The sequence below is a fragment of the Mirounga angustirostris genome, unplaced genomic scaffold (genome assembly GCF_029215605.1).
Source record: "Mirounga angustirostris isolate CCGP_5_RB_7025 unplaced genomic scaffold, mMirAng1.0.hap1 SCAF_8, whole genome shotgun sequence".
In the NCBI taxonomy this organism is placed as follows: Eukaryota; Metazoa; Chordata; class Mammalia; order Carnivora; family Phocidae; genus Mirounga; species Mirounga angustirostris.
The window spans coordinates 87,650,045-87,665,976 of NW_026991716.1; the positions used below are offsets into that span (position 1 = coordinate 87,650,045).

General features: G+C 40.1%; 2 protein-coding genes across 7 annotated transcripts in view; both read left to right on the forward strand.

Moving 5' to 3' along the window:
* GRIK2 (glutamate ionotropic receptor kainate type subunit 2) overlaps positions 1 to 15,932 on the forward strand; it is a 668,588-nt gene that overhangs the window by 265,603 nt on the left and 387,053 nt on the right. The gene's annotated exons all lie outside the window — the stretch shown is intronic.
* Positions 7,883 to 8,271, forward strand: LOC123836285 (small ribosomal subunit protein eS27-like). The gene has a single exon (XM_045865229.3). The coding sequence runs from the start codon at positions 7,936 to 7,938 to the stop codon at positions 8,188 to 8,190; it is 255 nt and encodes an 84-aa protein (XP_045721185.1). The 5' UTR covers positions 7,883 to 7,935; the 3' UTR covers positions 8,191 to 8,271.

A 15,932-nucleotide genomic window follows, 5' to 3' on the forward strand; every position in this document is an offset into this window, starting at 1 on the left:
GAAGTCTATCTGTAGCTTAGAAATTAATATACATAGGCTCAATACAATTAGGATTGGGGAGCAGTATCTCTATTATGAGCATTTTTTAGTCACCTACTAAATGCCTGACACTGTTTCAGCTTCTGGAGGTACAAAAATGAAGAACATATTTGAGATTTGAATTAGACCAAAGATACATAAACTATTCATCAGATTCTTTTCTTTTTTTTTTTTTTAAAGATTTTATTTATTTATCTGAGACAGAGAGAATGAGAGAGACAGAGAGCACATGAGAGGGGGGAGGGTCAGAGGGAGAAGCAGACTCCCCGCCGAGCAGGGAGCCCGATGCGGGACTCAATCCAGGGACTCCAGGATCATGACCTGAGCCGAAGGCAGTCGCTTAACCAACTGAGCCACCCAGGCGCCCTATTCATCAGATTCTTAAAGCTCTATTCTGGTGTTCTATTAGATCATCAGAAACCACAAATTTCAGGCTTTATTACCTCATATCTGAATAGAGATAGTTTCACCGAGTTATCTCGATTTCTCTGGTAGGTAGATGTGAAAATTTCCTTTAGAATGATTTTTTAGTGGTTTTTTTTGTTTTTGTTTTTTTTTTAGTTATGAGTCAGGATACTGTGTACCATTGCTATTCAATGTCCTCAATGCGGAGATTCACCTGATAAACTAAGGCTTGAGTTTAAAGCTATAAGGGTTGTTTATCAACCTATGATTCTATGTGTTTACTGTTTGAGATAATAGTAATTATACTTTTAAAATTATAGGAACTAAAAGGACTGCACGTTCTGAATAATCACCAGAACCACTCTTTTTCCAGAAGCTCCTTTCTAACTACTTCCCCCTCTTACTTCCCTCCAAGGAGATCAGGTTCTGGAACAAAAACAAATGAACAAACAAACAAATAAATAAATAAATGAATAAATAAGCAAAATAAAAATAGCTCCAGAAGCTGTGATATATATTTTTTTATTCCTGTCATGTTATTTAAGCCTTGCAGGAGGCACAGAAAAACCACAGAGAGCATAGAAGTAAGGAAGTTATGTAACTTGGCCAAGGTCACACATTTCATTATTACCGTGTCTGGCTGAATCTAAAGTCCATGCTTTCCCATTCTACCACCTTGCTTCTGGGCCACAGTAAGTTGGAGTAATATTAAAAATATTTCACAACCAATTTCCTCACAGGCATCCACCAACAGCTGATACAACTAAAAGATGTTTACTAGCTGATAATCAGTCCTGACTTTCAGAGATCACTTTAGTCCTCATATAAGTACAAGCCATACCTGAGCTTCTACCTGTATTCTCATAAATTATTAGAACTGTATCTCCTTCCTAAACTACTCTGGACATCCTCCCTCTAATGAACTTGAAGACTTAAGATTTACAGCAAACAGGCAAATGAGTTTACAAAATGTTCAAGGTACCAGCAGGGTCAACATGCTTCAGGGTAGAGTCAAAGAAATCAAACCAGTTATCAGCCAAGAGTCAAGGGAGAAAGCCTGGAGTATGAGGCCTGGATCCTTGATGGCTGATACCAGGTGGCTGAGGAAGGGAAGAAAAAGAGGTTATATAATATGGGAGGAAGAGGGTGCAAGGGGGTCCTCTGTACCAAGTCTGAACAGAGACCACACCTTAGGGTTGCAGATGAGAGGAGTAAAGGCCAGGAGAGCCTTTCTGCCATCCCTAGATCTTCCAGGGATGTCTCATACAGTTAAAACTGATTCAGTGCTCCTTGATAAATTCTTTACAACAGAACTTCTTGGGAGATCCAGACAAATTACCATTTCCTTTGACCAAAGCAACCTGAAAGCAGGCTGGACTCTATTGTTAGAATTAATTGAGACGCTTAACTTTTCTTTAACCTTCCAGAGTAGGCAGAATTTTTTTAGATCTCACAACTGAAGAGCAAAGGTTTAAAACACTAATAATCCCCAAGAGAGGAAAGATTAGAAACCAATTAGTAAAGATGTCAGTCTAAATGATCAGAAATATATCTTCCTCTCTTTGGCTAGGAGAAGGAAAAGTCTGCAGTCCGCTTGGTTCCTGAAGCATTAGAGTGGTCTCGGATGAGAAAGGAAGGGCAAGAGGGGAGCCTTGAGGCAAAGATAAATTTTGTCTGCTTCCACTTCAGTTTAGCCCTCAACTGCCCCTGAAAAAATCCTCAATGGACAAAGAAAAGCTGTACCTCAAATGGTTTCACTTCATAATTGGCTGTGCCTAGGAACAGCTGATGCAGGCGTGGGGGTGCTTTGACAGAAAGTCAACCCTGGCCCCAGCAGAAAGTGACAGTCAGGAAGCCCAGGGTCTCTTTGAGGAGACTTTAGCCTGCACCTCACAGCACCCACTGCCCCTCTTTGCTCCATTAGAAATAATCACTCCTAAGTAGCCCATCATCAGTGCCAGTGTGATTTTTTTTTTCACATTTGCTAAAAGCTTTTCCCTTGGCCCACTTAACATTTTTTCTTTTGTTTCGAAGTAACTATTTAATTCCCTTTCCTCTTTGTTTTGCAGTTAACTGACTTGAAAAAAAATCTGATTTGAAATGGGGATTATAGACCAGTTTTTTTCTTTCCTTCTTTACACCCACACCCAGCACCTAGTAACAGCCACTGCATATGCATTAACCAAAAGACCCATTAGTGGGGTATTGTTTTGCAGTTTTGTAGACAAAGAAGAAAGAGACCTCCAGTTGGAACAAACTCTTTTTGTATTTTTTTTTTTTTGGCAACAAATAGCTTCCTTTTAAATTCAGAAATGCAATGGCATTGAGGCCCTAAATTGCTCTCATCTAAAATGTTTTACTCCCATCTCACTTCCCTAGATTATGATCAATTTTCCCCCAGAATGAATTATTCAAATTGAGTCCAATCTTCTGAATCCTTAGAAAAAACAATGTCTTAGCACTTTGGGTCTATTCTACTCACTTATCACTTGGCACATTCTGCCTGGGAAACATTCTTTTCTGCAACATATAATCTCTTTCCCCAAAACGACTGCAAACTTCTTGGGATTAAAGATCATGTAATTCATTCATCCATTCAACAAATGGTTTGAACATCTATCATGTACTAGATGTGCTCTAATCATTTGAGATGCATCCAAGAAATAATGACAAAAAGCCCTGCCTCCGTGGAGCTTATATTCTAGTGGAAGAAGACAGAGAATAGGATGGTCAAAGCAGATGAGAGAGCAAAGCATGTGGAGAAGAGCATTACAAGCAAAGAAAACATTTTGAGGTGGAACTTGAATAATGGAGTTGCCACCAACTGACTCTGTTCCCAAAATGGGAACAGGGAACTGGGAATGGAACAGAATGTACAGCTCTGGAGATGTTAAGTTTTGGGTGTCTCAAATAGAGATGTGATGGAATAAGCAGTTGGAGATAGTAGTCTGGAGATCCAGTAGAGTCTGGGCTGAAATATTCATTTGAGAGTAGTATTAAAACCAGAAAACTGGGTGAGATCACCATAGGAATGAGTGTAAAGAATTAAAAGAAGACTAAGAGATGAGATGGCTGTAAGAGAAAGTGAAAACCAAGAGTATGGGGTATCCTGGAAATCAGTGAAGAAATCCTATCAAGGAAGCAGGGAGCTGTATTGCTGATATGTCAAGAGAAAGGAAGGCTGAGACTTGACCATGGAATTTAACAACCTGGAGATCATTGGTGATGTTGAGCAGTTTCAGGGGAGTGAGTAGAGAGGCCAAAATCCTGATTAGAGTGAGCTTAAGTGAGAATGGGAGGTGAGGAATCAGATACTGTGAATATAGGTAATTCTTTCCAGAACTTTCTTACAAAAGAAAACAGAAGGATGAGGGGATAGCTGGTGGGGAAATTGGGGTCAAGAGAAAGTTTATTTAAAACTAAATAATAATATGCTTATATTCTGAAGAAAATAAGCCAGTAGAGAAGAAAGACTTGATAGTGCAGAACGGAGAGAATTGTGGCCAATTCTAATAATATGAAGGATTTTTCATAGCAGGTAGCATTGCAGTCTCCTTGAAGGAGAGACCCAATTTGTGATTGCTCTAATAAGCCCACTTGGTGGATAGACCTCTGGGGCTTCTCTGTCAGCTGGTCCTTAAGACTGAGAGAGGTGAGGTGGAGTTCATGTTTGCCACAGGAAAGAGGGACAGACTTAGACAACGTATGCAGTGAAGAGCCAAACATGCTTTGGAAGGAGATTATGTGTCACATAACCAAGAAGAGAGACTTGGGTATGTCTTCTGATATAATCTTCTCTCCTGTCTCTTTCACTAACTTTTCAGTAGAATCTCTGCTTGTAGGTTTTCTTTTGGAAAATGTCAAAATGTGCTGAAAGTTGCCTGAAGGTTGTAAACAGATTTAAAGAGTGAAAGCAGAGCCTACCCGTGGAAGGACACCACACTGAGATTATGTAACTGACTCCCTCTACCAGACCTCTGTCATCATTGCTTGCCCTAGGCAGCTCTCATTTATTTTATAGCAAATTACCCACTCAGAACATTATATCTGCTTCATTCTTCAAAGTTTCTCCTGGCGACATATACCCCAGACTCCTAATTTACTTACTTACCTGGTTCTGATTTTCTGAGCTGTCATTCTAGCCTACCTAGGAGCACAGCATCTGCTTACCTTTCCTTCCTCCTCTCTCACCACCCTGTTTCCTTCTTGTTCAATGCCAGGCAAACTGAACTCTTTGAAATTCCCCAGACTCACCATGCTGTTACCAATACCTTTGTGCATTAAATTCCCTCTAAGATATTTTTCTTCTTCTCCAAGAGTTAAGCCCCCCTCTTTGCCTGTTTTACTCATGGTTCTTTAAAATTTCATTTAACACATTTTTCTACTAGAAAAGTGTCCCTGCCTCTCCATTTCCCGCTTGGTAGTACTTACCATAGTGCATTGCAACTGATGGTGTAACAACCATCTCCCCCATTAAACTGTGAGGTCTCAATGATCCTCAGTTCATGGTAGTCTGTGCACTTAGGATAAGGTCTGTTACATAACAGCTGCTTAATAAATGCGTATCATAAATCAAATAAATATCTAATATTAAAATTTGTGAATAGCAAGCCTAGTAGCTTAACATAAGCCTTGACCTTGTACAAATTGGGTTTAGAGTTCATCTCCTGTTTTTAATCAAGATCTTTGTATCTTATGGTGACTCTCTGGCACCTACAACTATACCAAGTTACAACTGGGATCCTGATGTTTATTTGTTTATTTTGTTATGTTTTACATTTTTTGCCAACCTTCTGCTGGAATTAAAGACTGATTGCTTATGAATTACAACTAATTTGACTAGGATACTAACCTCAAGCTTTATTCTCACTGATGTCTACTTCTATATCCCCAGCTAAAAGAGCCTTTCCCCAGGTTGGGTAGCTGGCCTAGGATCTCTAGTGTCTGAATGGCTAGAAGAGTGAAATTATATACCACCCACTGCTACTGGACTTTTTTCACTCCTATTTCTCACTCAACTCTGTGACTCATGTAAGGTCGACATCAGCCCACATTAGAGCAAAGTTTATGATTTGGATTTAGGTTTCAATTTGGGAGGAAGTGCTGTCCTACTACTGCGTTATCTCAGCCATGCTACTTCCCACTCATACTTTGCTTCCTTTACACCCACATATTGTCTCGTGGATGAGGCCTGGTTACGGATTCATTCAGGCTTCCATACCACGTGACCTACAATGGCTCTGCCATCACTTCTGCCTTCTGAACCATTCTCCATGCCCAGCCAACTCCTCTACTTACCTCTTCTTTGAAATCTTTCTCATTTCTACTCTTCACCTTGCATGTACTACTTGCAGCCCTTCCTTGACAATGGAAAGTTTTGTGAAGAATTAGTAAAACAAATTTTGTATATACTAAGTGATCTAAATATTATCAAATAGCATTATCAAAAATCCTCTGGGTTGCAAAAGAATAAAAATATGAACAACTTGTTTTTACTTTCTTCTTTTATGAAAGAATTTAGAATGAATCTCAAGGGACTATGGATGTAAAATTAAGGGATGAATTAGTGGAGCTGGCAAGATTGCATCATACTGATAAGCAACAGGAGCAAGGAACAATGCATTGTGGGGGGAGGCAGAGGATTGCCAGCTAGACCCTATATTCAGAGTTCCACATGGAATGACAATTAAGGACTACTGCTTAATATTAGTTATGAGAGATCATACAATGCATAAGCTTATTGCTTGAGAAGGATTTAGTAGAAAAGGATTCCTCCTTCATCTTCCTAAGACTGAAAGATTCTTAGTTGACTTATGGGAAAGTGGAGAGGGCTTGAAAAGCCATAGAAGTGGAAAATGATAATCAGAAGCAAAAAAGGAAAATATGCAAGATATATACAAGATATATATGTATGTGTTTAACATGTATTTAAACATGTATATGTTTAATCTCTAAAAATATTTTAGAATAGAAATTTAGAAATAAGATTTATGCTTAAATGCAATGACAGAATTTATGTTTGTATAACAAATAGGTAGCAAATAGAATAATTTTACTTCCCAAACTCATTATGAACGGATATCATACGACCTACAGCACAATTCAGTGGACTCTATATGCCATTGTCACTGTTGGAGGCTGGAGTAAAGTACTCTGGAAACACCTGGAAATTAAGTCACCCTCTGAGAGTTAAAATAGTGAAATCAAAACATAATGAATGAAAATGAAAACTTGCAAAACTACCTTAAAAGAATGTTTTCCAACTAAACACGATGTGATTATATCCTGTCTGAAGGTACCAATATAACCAAAAAAGAATATGTTCATCAGAAAGAGAATTGGTTGGATATTTGAGTTTCTTTCTTTTTTTTTTTTTAAGATTTTATTTATTTATTTGAGACAGAATGAGAGAGAGAGAGCACATGAGAGGGGGGAGGGTCAGAGGGAGAAGCAGGCTCCCCACCAAGCAGGGAGCCCGATGCGGGACTCGATCCCAGGACTCCAGGATCATGACCTGAGCCGAAGGCAGTCGCTTAACCGACTGAGCCACCCAGGCGCCCCAGATATTTGAGTTTCTTAAAAACAGAGATTTACACAGGAAAACATAGATGACACATCTAAAAATTGTTAATGAAACATAGATTCTTAGCTGATGGGTTACCAGTAAGACCAAAGTTATTGCATTCAGGATGCAAAGACTCAGTACTGGATTTAGAAAAAGACTCCCAGGGTTTGAATGTGGCTTTGTGACTTTCTAGCCATGAGACTTTGAACATAATAACCCAGATATCAGTGTCTTCACATCATCTGCAAATTGGGGCTGACAACAGTACCTCTTCACAGAGTTCTTATGGATATAACACAAACCCACAACAAATGATTATTACACTCATTGGGCCAATTCCCTTTGTTCTGATGCCAAAATAATATTAAGGAATCTTCAGATTATGATATGGTTTCTGATGTAATTTGAGAATGTTGTGGTCCTGCAATTCAAATATTGCCACGCTTGTGATAGATATAGTCCTCATTACAAACTAGTAGATTTGGGTTTCTGGTGTTACACGTCACTCTCCTGATCTTGATTAATGTAAGTCTATTATGTTAGCCATGTGGCATGTGTTTCAGAGCAACCTAAAAGTCTTTGGAGCTGAAGTCGAAATTCAAAAAATCAACACACATTGCCTCACTTAAGGATGTAGTTAAATTCAGTGACGATTCTTCTTTATACGAGATATGTTTCCAGAGAGATAAATAATAGAGGATGCATCCAGACATGTGGTAGGACATTAGTCAAACCAAGGATGAAGCAGAGTAGAGGAAATGCCTCCTGCTATTCTCTCACTTATGCTGAGAGAGGCTAAAACACAAGACAACCTCCTTTTCATGATTATCTTTCACTGTCAATGTCCCCTAGTTTACTACGCACAAATCCATCCTCAGAAATACCACCAGAGTCCTTTCCGGCGGTGACGACCTCCCCACGAGAACATGCCCCTCGCGAAGGATCTCTTGCACCCGTCCCCGGAAGAGGAGAAGAGGAAGCACAAGAAGAAGTGCCTGGTGCAGAGCCCCAACTCCTACTTCACGGATGTGAAGTGCCCAAAATGCTACAAAATAACCACCGTCTTTAGCCACGCACAAATGGTAGTTCTGTGTGTCGGCTGCTCCACTGTCCTCTGCCAGCCCACAGGAGGAAAAGCAAGGCTTACAGAAGGATGCTCCTTCAGGTGGAAGCAGCACTAAAAGCACCCTGAATCAAGATGAGTGGGACACTATCCCAATAAACAGATTTTGGATAAAAAAAAAGAAAAAGAAAAAAAGAAATACCACCAGAGTGATTTTTTAACAGGAAAATTTGTTCATCTCACTCGCCTTAACTTCCTTAGTGATGCCACAGTGGGCAGGAGAAGCACGTCTAACTCCCTAAATCCCCTAGCTTCCTCACCTTCAGAGGTGGGGCCCAGGCTGATTCTCATAGCTTAAGGTAAGTCTGTGTCTCTGGTTACAGTTGAGTAGACCAAGAGTTAACATAGCTGGGCCAATTAGATTCCCTATCCAGGAATTTGGAATTGGAACCAAGAGAGATGAGTTGGTCTCTGCCAGCTGCTGGACCTATAACAAGTAAATTCAGGAGTGAATTTGAAAGATGGCCATGTCTCCTATTTGAACTGTGAATCAGAGAAAACCAGTCTCATTAGGAAGAGAATAATGACGCCAGCACACAAAAAAGAGCAGAAGTGAAAGATAGTGATACCTTTCTAACCTTGTTCCTACTTGTTTCTGGTCTCTAAGGAAAGACTGAATTCCCATGCTGGGGTTTCATGAAATTACCTGAATGTTTCTAATCAATTCTCTCTTTCTGCATAAGCCAGCCTGAATTCTTTAAGTACTTGCAACTATGAAGTTCCTTCCTTCCTATACTTACAAAGTATAATCTAAGGAGATGTCCTTCATAACCAGTTCTTGCCTGCTGCTGGTCCAGCCTCACTTCCCACCATATCACAGCTTATACTTGATTTTCCAGCAGTACCAACCAAATAGCTCACAAAATTTTGGAACTCCCATACTCTCATATCATTATGTTTTGTACATGCACTTTCCTCTTTTTTCCAAGATCATCCATCTTTTTCCATGTACCAAATGGTTACCCCTCCTTAGGCATTCTATCCCTACCACTTCCACTGCACTTTAGAGACACTCACACTATTACATAGAATTCATTGTAGAAAATGATTTGCATACCTATCTCCCCACTATGCTGTAATCTCATAGATGGCAAACATCTACTGTTTATGTTTCATATTTTACTTCTGCATTCCCAATTCAAAGCACATGTTATGTGCTGCCACATAATTCTGATATATTCACATCTTTCAACCATTCATATATGCTGAATGAGCATAATTGCTGAAGGCATTGGGGTTAATAGTATTCTTTTCTGGAACAAAAATATGAAATAAAATCTGAGCTCCTTAAGGGTCACGTTTTACTCAGCAATCCCACCAGCACGTAGTAGTTCTGGCCTTTATTGTTAGTCATGGGCCCACCACATAAAACTTCTCACGCTGGGGCGTCTGGGTGGCTCAGTTGGTTAAGCAACTGCCTTCGGCTCAGGTCATGATCCTGGAGTCCCGGGATCGAGTCCCGCATCGGGCTCCCTGCTCGTCAGGGAGTCTGCTTCTCCCTCTGACCCTCCCCCCTCTCATGTGCTTACTCTCTCTCATTCTCTCTCTCTCAAATAAATAAATAAAATCTTTAAAAAAAAAAAAAACTTCTCACGCTGTTTCATCAGCATCAATTTTAAATCATATTTGATGTATGAAGTGGCAGGATAAACCCAGTAACAGCAGCCTCCTGGGACAGAGCCAAAATAAGAGCTGGGAAGGATCATTTGTGGCTTCGTAACTGCACTGACCTGGACATAAGTGGGGATTAAATGACAGCAGGCTGGCTAATCAGCCCCTGTCTGGAGGGTGGAAGTTGGGTTATTGCAAGCTGAGAGGGCGGGTAGAGTGATAGAAAGACAGGTGTGCACCCGAGCAGGACTGTCTTGAGACAAAGAGCCTGCAGCGTGACCATCAGAATTGAACAATGGGGTGGGGCAGTCCCACTCAGGATGGGTCAGTAACAATGCCAAGACAGCAGGTGATGAAGTGACTATGATGAAGGACAAAGAATGCGGTGAAGTGGGAGGACCATAGAGAACTACTGGTTTGCCTAGAATGTTCCTGAGTTGTGCTTGCTGTCCTGGTCTAATTACTATGTACTTAATATCTCTATCTCTTAGACTCCTGAAAGGGCCCCAGTCTGATGAAATATAATAAAGTAACATTAATGGAAAACAACCATTAAATCAAAATATAACCAAACTCTGGTCACAAGTTGAAGTACTTTCTTTGTAGAGAGTTTCTAAAACATTGTTGTGATGCATTTCTGGGTGGCATTTACGTGTTTGTCCAGAATCTCTTTGAGGGGATCTTTTGAGTCTCTATGGTTCAGGCAAGCCTCACTTTCATGTCACACAACCCACTAAGGCATCTAACTTCAGCCCTTCTACTCCCACCACATAATCCCAATCTGGGCCAGATGCAGTCCTTCTTAGGATTTTGACAGAATTTGAGACAAAAATCTCTGTTGTTAGAGTGGGAGTCTGTTGGTCATCTGTGCCATCAAATGGGAAAATGTTGAGGGGTAGCAAAGGCAACACAGAGGAAGAGAGAACAGCAACGGAGAAAGAATTGTTGTCTCCAGCCATGCCTGGAGTTTATAGGAGGCAGTGAGTTCCATTTTTGTTCAGCGCAGTGTGAATAAGGTCTGCACGTATTACCAAAAGAGTTCTGGCAAATACAACTGCCTTATTAAACTGTCCTGCTGTTTACTTGCCCTCTCTCATTACACCAGGCATAGGCCCACATTCAGCAGCTCTATGAAGAGGACAAAGAGAAATTAGATGATAGGGTGGACCTGGGGCTGGGTCAGCCTAGAACAAGCCGCTCGACCGTGACTGTGGCACCCCTCAAATGCACAGCCCTTAAGTTACCTCGGCTGGAAACCAGTCACTAACGTGCTTATCCTCTCATGAATCAGATGCGAACAGGTTGTAATAACAGCAAGCAAGATACAAATACAACATTTATTCCATTGGCTCCTCACAAATGGAGCATTCTAAATAGAAAATTGACCTTAGCACATATTGAACTTAGACCCTGAGGCTATAGCAGCCAAAGAGTTTCAGCCTTGGCATGGTCAAAAGCACTGTTTGCTTTCTAATAATGACATAATTACTATTTTTTCATAACAGTGAGGGAAGAAATGGGGACAACATATTTTAGTATTGACTTCAGGAGTAGTAATCAGGTTGGCATCCTCTGCCTTCCAGGGATCATAAACACACTCCATGGAACACCCCAGTTCAGTCCATTTGTGAGGCAGGCTGTTGTGAGATGGTGTGGAGCTAGTCTTGCAGCTTGAACCCAGCTTCAAGCACATGGAAGGAGTTCTGGTATTCTCTACTTTGTCCCCATTATCCCTGTTGCTTCCCCCATTCTGAACTCAAGAGCTCTCTGAGACCCTATCCAGCAGGATGGCATTGTGCTCTCTGTATTGTTATTGGAATAAGTTTAGATGGACTAGTTGTCTGGAAGCACAATATCTCCCTCCGCTTGTCCTAGAGAACCATAAGCCACTCTCATAATGTATCTCATGCTTTAGAATTTGTTGTGAATTGACTCAGTTCTTTGCAATTGAGTTGAGCCTCAGGACTCCATATTTCAGTGGCCACTAAGCATAGTTCCACCTAACCGCTCTTATTGTATCCAGGCCTGTACTTAAACTCTTCTGTGTCTTCCTGCCATCTTCATCCCCAGCTTACTATTTTAAAAGCTCCCAATCACTGCACTCACCAGACTTATGAAATAAGCCTAACGGGTTATGAATTGCTACTAGATATACATGGACATAAAAATGTGTAAGGGCAATGCTAGTTAGGAGGCTTTTACAATAATCCATTTGCGAGATCGTAAAACTCAATCCAGTGTGTTAGAAGCAGTAAGAGTTGGTAGAAAAGGATTTTCTAATAGTCTGGATGTAAGGTATGCTAGCAAGAGCTGATCAAAGGTGACACCAAGGTTTTTGGCCTGAGTAACTGGAATTATAAGAGTTGCCATTATACTATGTGGGGAAGACTGAGTGGGGAGCAGTTTTGGAGGCTGGGGATGTGAAGAGCCAATTTTGGAATGCTGTGTAGTATTTACTATACATCAAAGTAGAGATGTTGCATTATTCAGGAGTCCCCCAAACCACCCTAATTTCTGACTGATTGCAATTTCAAACATCCCCAATATCACCCTCAAGTTTGATAATTCACTAGAATAGCTCACAGAATGACTGAAAACTATTATACTCACTGTTATAATTTATAACAAAAGGATACAGATTAAGATCAACCAAGAGAAAAAGCACATGGAGCAGAGTCCAGAAGGTCCACACTCAGAGGTTCCAGTTGTCTTCTCCCAACAACTCAACTTGTGGACATTGCTAACTTTCCCAGGCAACAGTGAGTGACACTATGCATGGAGTAATGCCAACTACGAAAGCTCATGTGAGCATTGGGGTGTCCAGAGTTTTTATTGGGGTTGATCACGTAAGCATGGCTAACTAGGCACTTGGCCCACCTGTAGTTTCTAGCCCCTCCAGAGGCTGAGCTGCTCCTTCATGACTCAAAACCCCTACCGTAAATCACATTGTTAGTCTATCCTGTGTGGCCCAAGGCTCCCAGATAAAGACACTCTGATCAGACAGGACATTCCAAGGGCTTAGAGATTACCTCCCAGGAGCCAATAGCAAAGGCCAGACCTCTCTTTGACAAGATTAATTTTTTACTACACAATTGTCAAATAGGAAAATGAATTTAGGACTCAGTTCAGGGAAGTATCTGGCAAGAGATACAAATTTGGGAGTTAATGGCATGTAGAAGGAGTTCCTAGCAGGAAGCAGGATTTACTTAGATGCTTAAATGAAGAGATTTTGATAGAGACCAGGCAGAGTTTGGGGAGAAAACAGAGCCTCCTGACACACACACACACACACACACACATGCACGCACACACATATACACACACAACAGTGATTTTTGAGTTCCGGGGAGAACTAATTACCAGAAACCAGTAAGGAGGGTGAATCTGTGCCAGGCACAGTACTAACTGACTCATATGCACTAGCTCATTTGATTTTTTCTGTATTGTAATAATTATTGTGATCACATTTTTACAGGTGAGAAAACTAAAATTTGGAAAATTTAAATATTGTCTGTAGCCATTCAGTAGAAAGTTAATGAGGTGGGATCGATGCAGACTGCCATGCTACAATATGGTTCAGAAATTTGGCATCATGATGCAACGTATAAGACTGACTTATGAATAGGTTGCAAATATGTTTGAAAGGTCTCAGCCTTTCTCCATGACTAACCTGCTAAAGGTTATTCAGGTACCGCTAGTTTATGCCTTCCCCACTTAGGCCTTCCTAGGAGGCTTCTGCCTTTCTAGATCAATATTGTGAACATGTGTGGTATGGACTTTAGAAATGGAAACAGAACAGAAAGAACAGAAACACCATGGCCAGATTATCCTGTGGGGAGAAGTCAGGGCAGACATAAATAAAATTTCCCAGGGAAATAGAGACAGAGGAGAGGTGTGTGTGTGTGTGTGTGTGTGTGTGTATGCAAGTGAGCCTGTGTGTGTGCACAAATGTACACACGTATGTGCATTATGTGTCAATGCAAGTGTTCAGAATTTGAGGAGTTTGAGGAAAAAAAACAATATAGAATTTTAATGAGTTTGCTTCAGACAATTTATACACATTTTTAATGTTTTTAGGAGACTGTAAGAGTCAGAATTCCTGTTTGGATTCTACTTATTTGAATGCATCATGGTTCAATGTTGAACCATGGGTCTTGCCTTCACATAAAGAGCATGGTGCCTAAAATGTATGGTCTGCACTATAATATTTTCCATTCTGAAGCATAGAAAGGCTTTGCCATCAATAAAACAATATCATGGATAGAATTTGATGACACTAATAAGTAAGGAGGAGATTTTAATATAAGGATGACCAATACATGATGCCACTATGCCTACCCCATACCTCAGGTTCAAATCCCTTATTGAAACATGCCCCTGAACACAGAACTAGTCTCAAAAATTTTTTTTACACAGTGCTCTAGGGAGCCACACATAGTCAATTCACCTTGGCATGTAAATTAAAACTCATTTGTGGCTTGGTTTCTAATATATAATGCTAAAGTGTTTTACATGTTTTGAGTTTTGAATATATTAGGCTCTATCCTACTTTAAATATACAGCAAATTTCAAAAAGAGAGAAGGCATTCCCTCTCTGTCAGGTTATTGTTAAAATCTGAAGATTTTCCCAGGAGACCAGCCCTCCAATTTTACTCCACATAACTTTCTCTCCCTCTTCTAAGAAGATGAAAACCACTTTGGAAGTTTCTTCTCATTTTCCCTTCCTCTTCTCCCTTTTTATTCTAGACTCCAATTTTCTTTATTTTCTATTTTCCCTGTACTAATGAACAAATCTATCTCATCCCCAAAGGGAGGAGGGCAGACAAAAATTTGGAGACAGAATTTTTTTCAATGGAAATCTTCTCTTGTCTAAGCCACTTTTGATTTTCTTAATACGATTAGCTCCCTTGTCGGTATTTAATGCATTAGGATAGACTACAAAATCCTGGTGTAGATATTTTATTCAGTTTTCTTTAAAACACTCTGTAGCACAGGGGTGCCTGGGTGGCTCAGTTGGTTAAGCATCTGACTCTTGATCTTAGCTCAGGTCTTGATCTCAGGGTCATGAATTCAAGCCCCACATTGGGTTCCATGCTACACATGGAGCCTACTTTAAAAAAGAAAAATAAAAAGTCTAAAACACTCTGTGGCACAAATAAAGCATTCCAATAAAAATAATTCCTTGAGATGTTCAGTCTCTCAATGAATTCTCTTTTCTCAACTGAAAGAAAAGGGGGTAGGGTTGATGATGAAACACTGACTGTGGATGAGTCATTTTTGTATAGTTTATTATACAATGCATTTGGAGGGTAGGGGAGAGGTCTGGCCTGCACAAGGACCCCATTCACTAAAATGATAAATAGCCCTGATGAGTGAGCCAGGTGGCAAGACTCTAGTTTGTGTAGCTACTGAAGTGGATACCTGGATATAGGAGGAACCTTGGGACTCCCTTCCTGGGGCTGGGGGAAGCTGGGCCTGCAGAGAGGGGGGTGTGATTGATCTCTTTAGAAGAAAGTGCCAGCTGGAGTGTGCATAAATGGCTCCTTCTGGATTCTCCTTATTTGCTGAATTGATGGCACCTTCTGAAAAGAGCAGGTCTCTGTCCTGCTGTAAGCTGACGATAAACCTTGATTTCAGCTACTGTACAATATCTGAAAGCAGAAAAAGGTTAAAAAACATGCACTCTCAGTGAAGAAATTAGAGGGAATAGAATGTTACTCATCTACCAAAATAAAGGGATAATTGCAATGTGGTGCTCTTTTTCGTTAGAAGATTCTCAGGAACCCATCTGTGCAGATTGTTTCTCTTTTATTATCATTACACCAACTAATTACATTAGGGAAAGAGGGGGCATTTTAACTAAAAGATTGTTTTAAGGAGTTATAATTCTACTCTTCCATTAAATAAATTAATCGGGTACCAAATTTGTTAAAGTATACTACATTTCTGAAAATTGTTGTTTGGAAATTATTTGTATTAACCACATTTTCAACAAAATAAATTTCACTCTTTTATTTCATCTCATAGATGGGTCTTTTTATTTCTCTATTTTGACCAAGGAATCATAGGAAATGACCACATGTAAATCATCTCAATTATTTTAAGAAGCTTACTTTTTTCCTATTATATTTTACAAAGCATGCATATTTAAGTATATATGATGAATTTGATTAGGGTAATCTTTTCTGA